The 10,377-nt window shown below is 36.5% G+C and overlaps 2 protein-coding genes across 3 annotated transcripts; one reads left to right on the top strand and one right to left on the bottom strand.

Moving 5' to 3' along the window:
* The first annotated feature begins 1,295 nt into the window (after nt 1-1,295).
* LOC137814036 (folate synthesis bifunctional protein, mitochondrial-like) lies at nt 1,296-10,098 on the top strand. 2 transcript variants are annotated; one of them, XM_090302371.1, is made up of 4 exons: nt 1,296-1,528; nt 1,635-1,685; nt 7,684-7,750; nt 8,590-10,098. In XM_090302371.1, exons 3-4 carry the CDS (start codon nt 7,684-7,686, stop codon nt 10,065-10,067), a joined length of 1,545 nt encoding a protein of 514 aa, XP_090158497.1. In that variant the 5' UTR covers nt 1,296-1,528; nt 1,635-1,685; the 3' UTR covers nt 10,068-10,098. The 2 variants fall into 2 exon arrangements, with proteins under 2 accessions (XP_090158497.1, XP_090158499.1); XM_090302373.1 differs by lacking the exons at nt 1,296-1,528; nt 1,635-1,685 and adding an exon at nt 7,282-7,412.
* LOC137815331 (protein MAIN-LIKE 1) lies at nt 3,073-5,968 on the bottom strand. Its single transcript, XM_068618476.2, has 4 exons — nt 5,826-5,968; nt 4,553-4,833; nt 3,231-4,457; nt 3,073-3,156 (listed from the first exon to the last, which is right to left on the bottom strand). Exons 1-4 carry the CDS (start codon nt 5,941-5,943, stop codon nt 3,073-3,075), a joined length of 1,710 nt encoding a protein of 569 aa, XP_068474577.2. The 5' UTR covers nt 5,944-5,968.
* Nucleotides 10,099-10,377: the final 279 nt, after the last annotated feature.

Below are 10,377 nucleotides of genomic sequence, written 5' to 3'. Positions count from 1 at the left end.
TCCTTCACTCCCATATTTTCTTTTCCACTCCCATAACACGTGTCTTTATCTTTGTCATTTGAAGTTATATATTAAATTACTTAATGTGGAATATTGTTGTGATTGTTGGATTATATAAGTTGGAATATAGTTTTGGATTTAGTAATTCATAATTCGTAATTATATTTCGGATTCTTTAATCTGAGAATTTGGAATTTGGAATATGGTATTAGAATATTCGGATTACAAATATTTCAAATTGCATTATTTAGAATTTGAAATACAATTCTGAATATTTTAATGTAGAAAATCGTTTCAGTTTAGAAACATACAATTCGAAAGATGTTTGACATATTTTAAAAGTAGCGAGGAATTTTTTTCAAGTTATAGAAAAATGTATTTTAGTAAATATATTATTAGTAGGAGAAGAAAGTGCAGGGTAGAAGGAGGAATTGACCCACTAAATATATGTAAGGTTATTTCTTCCTCCACCTTTACGGGTTGAATACGCCCAAGAGAAGGAAAATTAAGTGGCTTAAGGATTTTACAAGATTATAATAGAATATTAAAAGTAATATTTATAATATTTTTTTTTTATTTTAGTTCCCTCTGTTTTCAAATTAAAATTAATATTTATAATATTTGTGGTTTATATTTTAGTTGGATGATGATACTTTAGGGTCATCATGATGAAGCAACAATAAAAAATATTCCTGTGTTTATTTAGGAATCCAAGAGTAAGTAGGGTTTAATTAGCTTCCTATCAAATAGTGGTTTCAGCAGCTTAATTACTGAGTAGGTCCTCTGGAGGATAGCAACCATGGGAGAGATTGGTTTATTTATTCTACTGCTGGAATCCTGAAACCAATGATACATTTTTATAGGAAGCTAAAAGCTACATACTCTACAATGCCTGTAATCTACCATTAAAATTGTAACAAAGAAAGCTTTATCTCTGGTATAGGATTGTGATAGGTATTTTGTTTGCAGTTACAGTCACCAGAAGGATATTCACGATCCTGCATTAAGCAGTTTCATGTTAGATGCATGAGGGAGTTTGTCTATCCCTTGCTTTCTAGCTCGAAAGCCATTAAGAATAATATCTTCGAATGGTCTCTCATCCCACCTATATAATCTCTCATTTTTTTTACTTACGAACACTTTTTTTATATTATTTATTATTTTTTCCAATATAGTCCTAGGTGGAAATTGGGGGGATTTTTTGTATGTAAGGATCCGGAAATGATTCAACTACAAAAAAAATAATATTAAAGAATAGTCAGTTATAACATCTTTTTATGTCTATCTCATAAAATGGAAAACAATGATCTAAAAGATAATAAAATGAGAATATTCATTCTTCTTCTTCTTTCCAAACCTTTTTTCAGTGACTAACGCAGATCGAAGTAGGACAGAGAGAGAGGAATGGGTACTCGAGAGGTCTACGAAGAGAAACTAAGGACCGGAAATCTGGACCACGATCCCACCCTCAACCCTGGCCTCTGTTCCCCTCGATGTCCGCGTTCTCTCTCTCCTCAACCCTAATTCCGTTAGTATTTTTCTCACTCTCTTTGTCCTCAACGTTTTTTGTCTCTAACTGCGCTTAACGTGTTCGATGAATTGACTCAACCAAATTGTCTTTGTTTTGCGATCAGGAAAGAGGCGAGTGGACCATCACTCCCGTCTTGCACGACGCCACTGCTGTGGTAAGTTCCTCCCTTCCCTATTGGGTCCGCTTAGAGGTTATCGTATTACAATATTGATTTTAATATTCTAATTCAATTGAGGTTATTCTAAATATTATGTAAATACACAAACTAGAATATTTTTCCAAATTACATAATCTTATTCTAAAGGATTACACAATAGAATAGGTAGGGCAGTTAGTAAATGTGAACGTAATTGGTCTCTGTCGGCGCATAACTCTTAACCTAAAACAGTCACATATATAAGTGAGTAATGTTGGAAATAAAAGGGAGAAATTTTACCCTAATACTAGTTAGTCACAGTAGTTATTGTAGTTGTCCCCCTTTTATCTATCATTATTGCGGGCCAACCCGCAGTGCGGGTCATGAAAACCAGCCCCATTTTGCGGGGTGTTTCTTCCTGCACCCCCACATTTTTCTTCCTGCACCCTCACAGTCTTGTGCAAAGACAAAATTGTCCTTTAAAATTTTTGAAATTACAAAATTACCCTTGATGTAATAAAACCCTAAAAAGTTAAAATGATGGTCATTTGTGCGTGGTGGCCGGCCGTCTTCTTCGATAGCACAGGTCTTCTTCAGCAGCAATCTCTTGCAATAGCTTCTTCTTCCAAATCTCATCCATCTCTCATTCATAAAGGTACATTCATGTGTTTCGGATTTTGGTATCCGTTTTTTTCATGGATTGTTGTTTCTGTAAATATTATTTCACTTTCCAAATCACAGAATCCGGTAAGTTTTCGAATTTGGGGATCCGGTAGTTTCCCGGATTTGTGGATCCGTTAGTTTCCCGGATGTAAGGATCCGGTAGTATTCCGGATTTAGAAATCCGGTAGTATTCCGGATTTAGGAATCCGGTAGTGTTCAGGAATCCAGTAGTGTTCCGGATTTAGGTGAAGTTTAACACCCTTTTTTCTTTCATTTTCACCCATGTCACTCCTTAGTACTAATTCTTCAAGCTGTAAGAGAGGCATTCACTAGTCTTGGAGTTGAAATTAGTAAAGTCTTGTAGTTATTGTTATAACATCTTTACCATATATGCTTATTCCTTGTATATTTTTCTCTGGTTAGTTTGAAGTTTTAATATTTATTTCACTTTCCAGTTTTTATATTCCTTTCAAGGAATGAATCTGTGTTCTTTTTAACTTCTTTCACTCCCTCATTGTTAAGTCTTCCGATGTGCTCCAAGGATGCTTCCATCACTCATTCTTTTTTATTTCTCTACCACATAATATATTTTCCTGAAATTGTATACTCTGGGTGTTTGTGTTGATCTTAATTGCAAGTATTTAATGCTAATTCTGTAAAGTATATTCAATGGCAAGATGTGAATTCGTGGTTATCAGTTTTACAATTTGAATGCAAATTGGAATCTGATGCATCAAAGCCACTAATTAATAGTTGTACAAAATGTTATTCTTCTACAATTAATTGCAATCAACTGCAAGGTGGATGCTATTCTTCTACAAAGACCCTACAATTATAAACAAATTACATTAATTGCAATTGAGCATGTATTATTTAAATAAGCAAGTAATAAGTTCTTACCACTGCGGGATGCTCAGAGATAGTATCATTCCCGCCCTGACGTCGTCCATAATGGGTAATCACCGGAGGTCGATCATCCTCAGCCATCTGGATGATATATGGGTGTGATATAGACCGGAACCACTCCAAATATGCAGGAACACAAGTTCCAACATCAGCTGCTAATACTACACCTTGTACGAGGTTAGCATTATAATCTAACCATCGATGGTCGATATCAGATGTGGATGGATCGCCATGATGAACGGTGGTTGGGTGACTAGGGATACACTGTATATATCCAAACTGTCTGAGTACACGTTCAGGCAAATGCATCTGCCTACAACCCCTCAACCGAATGTACCCTGAAAATAATGAAATCCACTCAAAAGGACGCACCGCTCTATGCTCTTCATAGGGCATCCATTGAACAGCACCAACACAGAGGCTATCTAATTGCATTCGAACTGAGGCAAGTGTGGACAACCTACTCCCGACCACATATTTCATACACCGCGGCTCATCCTCAACATAGGCATCCCGAAGCTGTCGGTGTCCAATACTCGGAAAGTGCTCATATATCCATGATGAAAATAACGTGACATACCCAGCTAACTGTCTAGTATTTGCATAGGAACCATCTCCCAACTGCTCATACATGTGTGTCAAAGTAGCTGCTGCCCACGAGTATCCTCCGGTGTGCCTTAAATCTACAAATAATCCCAAGTAGGATACACTAACCGACGTAGCACTCTTATCTGCAAAGATGGTGCAACCTACTAGGTGGAGCAAATATGCCCGTGCAGCAACAGTCCATTGTCTCCTGGTACATGCGTCCTCATACATCTCCCTCAACCAGCTTAGACGCACATGTCCACCCCGACAATGACGAGTCTCAGCAGCTGCTACTCCCCGATCTACACGAAGTGAATCAACAAGCAAATCGGTCGCCGTAGCTGTATCCAAGCTCGGATACGTGTAGAATTGCCCCATAATTGGGAGGTGCAACAAATTCGACACATCATCCAATGTGATGGTCAACTCACCTACAGGCAGATGAAATGAATTTGTCTCTGGGTGCCACCTTTCTACAAAGGCACACAACAGTCCTTTGTCTATCGTGTCATAGCTTGTCCCAATAAGTGCAGCTAAACCTGACAACTCCACTGCAGGTAGTATCCGAGGATGAGGAGCACCCATCTTACTCATTTTTCGGCCATGAGACACCAATTTTAACTCTCCTCGATCCTAATTTAACCAACCAAAATCATATACAGTTTAATGAACGAAAGTCATATCAAATTAACAATGAACAAGTATCATATTACAACATATTTACTTACCACACCATTCCATAATTGCATGGCCACATGGTCTTCAAAACCTGTCAATAGTGTCCCATCCCGTGGACCTCCAGGATAACCTTCACCTTCTATTTCAGGTGCGCCTTCATCCTCCACCTCCATTTGGGGTTCAGCTTCTTCAAGTTCAACATCAACATTTTCTCCATCTTCATGTTCAACATGTTCTTCATCTTCATTAACATGTCTTCTTCTTCTTCTAACAGAGGCTGTGGGACGTAGACGATCACCTTGTGAACCTCCTCCCCTAGTCTTCACCATTTCTGTTCAATTACACCATTCAAGTTAGATTCAACTTATATTAATAAACCTGCAGAAATTTGCATGTGGTACCTTGCACTAACAGTGTACATGTCATCTAATTCTAATCTTTTATAAAGTATACATGAACATTTGATGAACCTTTCCTTGGTTGCCGAAAATGAAGCAAAAAACACTACCGGATTCCTAAATGTTATTACAGTTAATGAAGCTCAGGGTAGTCCGGTATCGTCATTTACGGATTCTGTATCAATGTGAAATAACATTTTGTACAACTATTAATTAGTGGTTTTGATGCATCAGATTCCAATTTGCATTCAAATTGTAAAACTGATAACCACGAATTCACATCTTGCCATTGAATATACTTTACAGAATTAGCATTAAATACTTGCAATTAAGATCAACACAAACACCCAGAGTATAACAATTTCAGGAAAATATATTATGTTGTAGAGAAATAAAAAAGAATGAGTGATGGAAGCATCCTTGGAGCACATCGGAAGACTTAACAATGAGGGAGTGAAAGAAGTTAAAAATAACACAGATTCATTCCTTGAAAGGAATATAAAAACTGGAAAGTGAAATAAATATTAAAACTTCAAACTAACCAGAGAAAAATATACAAGGAATAAGCATATATGGTAAAGATGTTATAACAATAACTACAAGACTTTACTAATTTCAACTCCAAGACTAGTGGATGCCTCTCTTACAGCTTGAAGAATTAGTACTAAGGAGTGACATGGGTGAAAATGAAAGAAAAAAGGGTGTTAAACTTCACCTAAATCCGGAACACTACCGGATTCCTAAATCCGGAACACTACCGGATCCTTACATCCGGGAAACTAACGGATCCACAAATCCGGGAAACTACCGGATCCCCAAATTCGAAAACTTACCGGATTCTGTGATTTGGAATGTGAAATAATATTTACGGAAACAACAATCCATGAAAAAAACGGATACCAAAATCCGAAACACATGAATGTACCTTTATGAATGAGAGATGGATGAGATTTGGAAGAAGAAGCTATTGCAAGAGATTGCTGCTGAAGAAGACCTGTGCTATCGAAGAAGACGGCCGGCCACCACGCACAAATGACCATCATTTTAACTTTTTAGGGTTTTATTACATCAAGGGTAATTTTGTAATTTCAAAAATTTTAAAGGGCAATTTTGTCTTTGCACAAGACTGTGGGGGTGCAGGAAGAAAAATGTGGGGGTGCAGGAAGAAACACCCTAATATTAAATATGACAATAATAACAATCTTGTCGGGCTGCTTCTTCCTGCACCTCCATACCTTCTTCTCTCACCTCCATAGATTTTTCGTATTTCCAAAAATGCCCCTCTGTAATATTCTGGATTACATAATCCGGAAGTTATTTTTCAAATTTGTAATTAGCTTCCGGATTATATAATCTGAAAGTCTTTTTTCAAATGCATGATTACTTTCCGGATTACATAATCCGGAAGTCTTTTTTAACTTCCGGATTATGTAATCCGGAAGTCTTTTTTTAAATGCGTTTTCGGATTACATAATCCGGAAGTTATTCTTTGGGGTGGCACAAGAAGGATAAAAATGTATTTTCATGTTGTGTATGGAGGTACGAGAAGAAGATATGGAGGTGCAGGAAGAAACAGTCCTCTAAAGGCAATGAGGTTCTAGTTACAGTATCATGTCTTAATTTATTAATTTGAGGTATTACACAAGTCAGAACAGAATATCAAATCAAATTTATATGACAATAAGAAAGTTCCATCGAAAAGAAAAGTCTAACCAAAGAAGCTTTCCCCTTGATTCCGTCCAAAACATTCCTGCCAAGAGAGAATGGAGAATCAGTGAAACGAGAAAGGGAGAAGAGCAAATGAGAAAACCTCTCTTGTTGAGCTTACTGGTAAACCCTACGTTGAGTCATCGCCATTCCGTTCTGCATAAACCCTGAAAAATCCTGCTGTCTCGTTTAACAAATTCGATTGGAAGTGACTTTCAGACTATATAAAAGGTTACCCGACAATCAAATAAGTATTGTAGTTGTACTAGAATGAATGGTGTATTAATGAAAGCATATCTTATTCTTATATAATAATGATGCTTATTTATGGTATTTATAGTAGATTATTTTGTTTATGAATCGTACTCAATATATATCTTTACTTAAACATTATCAAATTTATCACATCTTTACTTAAACATTGCCAAATTTATCACATATTACTGGAAATGGAAATTGTAGTGAGTTTATCTTATTTTAATACATTAATTCTATCTGGTTGGACAACTTTGGATACCGCATGATTGAATCATTCCGGACTGTCTGGTACATTACTCAAAAAAGATAATTCAATATTCATGTTTGTAGTTAAAATGATATTTACCTTTTTTTTAAATTGTAAATACTGTTTAGTAATTAAGAGTCACAAAATAACCATCAAATTAATATCTTGCAGAAACAAGTTTTCTTTGCTAACGGTTCTAAATTGCACTCAACAACATTAATTAAAGTTTTTGGAGACTGTGACCGCATCCGTTAGATTTCATTGCAACAGACCTTAGAGATTCATAAGGGTGTTTGCGAGGTAGGCATGGTTATCACTTTTTGCTTATTTAATGGAAGCTGTTTGATGATATGTCTCATAGACTTTCGGATCTTGTTTTTCGATGTTACATCTTAACGGAAGTAAGCAATTTTAATGACTATGATGTTTCTTGGCTGCATTTAACTGCTGTTGTATGAAATTTCTGTAGATGTTTGATTTTCTAGCAGAATGTGAACTCTTTATGGTATTGTTTTACCCTTGTGACCAATGGCTGGGCTACTGCCTTAATATACACTTTGTCTATCCTCAGATGAGTATTTTGAAGTATCTGGGGACGTCCAGGCATAAGCTTTTTGCTGCAGGAAAGTATCCTAAAGGTAAATGTAAACTAATTGAACTCGTGTGAACTGAATTTCCTATGATCTGATACTGAAAGCAACTGAGGATGAAGCTGTTATAGTAGTAAACAATTATATGCCTATGTTAGTGAATTGGTTTTTCGTTAGATGAAGATTCTTAAACCCAAAGATCACCATCAACTTATACTTGGATGGAAATGTAGAAAGTTAATGGAATTACCCCTAGAATATTATACATTTTAGTAATGCCGAGATAAATTCTTTCAGCAGTTCTCCCAAACAGATTCACGGTAAGGGTTTCTCGTTTCCCAGATCCATCGATCTGTTTTGGGTTTGTCTCCTTTGGGTTCGTTGTTCGTTCTAGTTCGTCATTCTGTTATGGGTTTGTCTACTCTGGGTCTGTCATTCCGTTCTGGGTATGTCATTCCATTTTGGCTGAAAATTTGAAATGTGTGAAAGTGAGACTGTTATATTATTTAGAGATATTATATCTATTTTTTATATGAAGTTCAGCCTTACAAGTCTGGGGAGTTTGCACGAGTCTATAGACTCTCTCTAAGAACCTTGATTATTGATTATAGGCCTCTATTCTCTTGAAAAGTTTATCGTAAAAGCACAACTGTAATAAAATTTAAATAAAAAAAAAAGTTAAATGTAAGTTCTGATTATGATCCTTTTATTTTTTAAAGAAAAAATATACATAGTTCGAAGAAAATGCAATCAAGCTTTTATACAGAATTTTGAAGCATCCATGTATATCATTACTTGTGTGTGAAAGTAAGAACAATAATTACAGCTCGTTATTTTTGGATAATCAATTAAACCCAGTTACCATATTGTTTTTATTTTCATTGCAGTACTCAGTTTTTCCACTTTCCACACAACTCCAAATTCCTCCGTGGAACTTCACTCACAAGAAGAGGAAGTAGTAATTGCTTTGGGAAGTAATGTAGGTGACAGGCTGCATAACTTTAAGGAAGCCTTGAAATTGATGAAGAACTCAGGCATTAACATCACAAGACATGCTTGCCTATATGAGACAGCGCCGGCATATGTTACTGATCAACCTCGCTTTATCAACTCTGCAGTTAGAGCTGTTACTAAACTTGGTCCACATGAATTATTGTCCACGCTAAAAAGAATTGAGAAGGACTTGGGCCGAACAGATGGTATAAGGTATGGTCCAAGGCCAATTGACTTAGACATTTTATTCTATGGTAAATATAAAATCAGATCTGATATCCTCACTGTACCTCATGAAAGAATTTGGGAAAGGCCGTTTGTTATGGCTCCCTTGATGGATTTATTGGGATCAGCTATTGATAGTGACACAGTTGCTGCCTGGCATTCATTTTCAGGCCATTCTGGTGGACTCTCTGGATTGTGGGAAGATTTAGGCAGTGAGTCCCTTATTGGAGAGGAAGGTATGTACAGGGTAATTCCTGTTGCAAATGGTTTACTTGATTGGTCGCAGAGAACCTCTGTCATGGGGATCCTTAATGTGACTCCGGATAGTTTTAGTGATGGTGGAAATTTCCTGTCTGTGGAGTCTGCTGTTTCTCAGGTTCGGTTAATGATTTCAGAAGGAGCAGATATGATTGATATTGGGGCACAATCTACTCGGCCGATGGCAAGTAGGATCTCTGTTGAAGAAGAATTAGGTAGATTAATACCAATCCTGGAAGCTGTAGTGTCTATGCCCGAGGTTGAAGGAAAGCTCATATCTGTGGATACTTTCTACTCTGAAGTTGCCTTAGAAGCAGTGAGTAACGGGGCTCATCTTATAAATGATGTATCTGCTGGGCAGTTAGATAGTAACATGTTTAAGGTCATGGCAGATCTTGATGTTCCTTATGTTGCAATGCACATGAGGGGGGACCCATCTACAATGCAAAATAGTGAAAACCTGAAGTATGATAATGTCTGTAAAGAAATATCATCAGAATTATACTCACGGGTCAGAGAGGCAGAGATGTCAGGAATACCAGCATGGAGGATTATCATTGACCCTGGCATTGGGTTCTCAAAGAAAACAGAACACAATTTGGAAATCCTCTGGGGACTACCTGATATCAGAAAAGAGATTGGCACAAGAAGTTTGTCCATCTCTCATGCTCCCATGCTAATTGGACCCTCGAGAAAGAGGTTTTTAGGTGAAATTTGCCCTCGTCCTGCAGCCGAGAGGGATCCTGCTACAATCGCTTCTGTCACAGCTGGTATTTTAGGAGGGGCTAATATTGTTAGGGTGCATAATGTCAAAGATAATCTAGATGCAGTGAACGTATGTGATGCAATTCTAAGACAGAAGAGTTCTTACATGAAATCTCGACATTGAATTTGGATTTATGCGAGCTTCAATTTGTTTATTTGCTTCTGTTAAGAAATATACATTAATCATAATTCATAAAGAACGAATTTCGATCCAGTCTCATGGCCCTTGATATAGTACAAAAATGGTTTCAACTTTCTTAATATAATAAAGACCTAATGTTTACACAGTAAAATATTATAACATTTTTAGCTAGACTATGTTTTATTACATTAATAAAATTATTTTATACTTTTCTCTCTTTTCTTCTTACCTCTCTCGTATATTTTGTTATAAAAAATAATGGAATTTGGAATTGTAGTTTAATCTGAGAATT

The sequence above is a fragment of the Phaseolus vulgaris genome, chromosome 1 (genome assembly GCF_051622355.1).
Source record: "Phaseolus vulgaris cultivar YP4 chromosome 1, ASM5162235v1, whole genome shotgun sequence".
Taxonomy (NCBI): domain Eukaryota; kingdom Viridiplantae; phylum Streptophyta; class Magnoliopsida; order Fabales; family Fabaceae; genus Phaseolus; species Phaseolus vulgaris.
The sequence above is the reverse complement of the archived record's forward strand: the minus strand, read 5'-3'. Positions and strand labels throughout refer to the sequence as shown.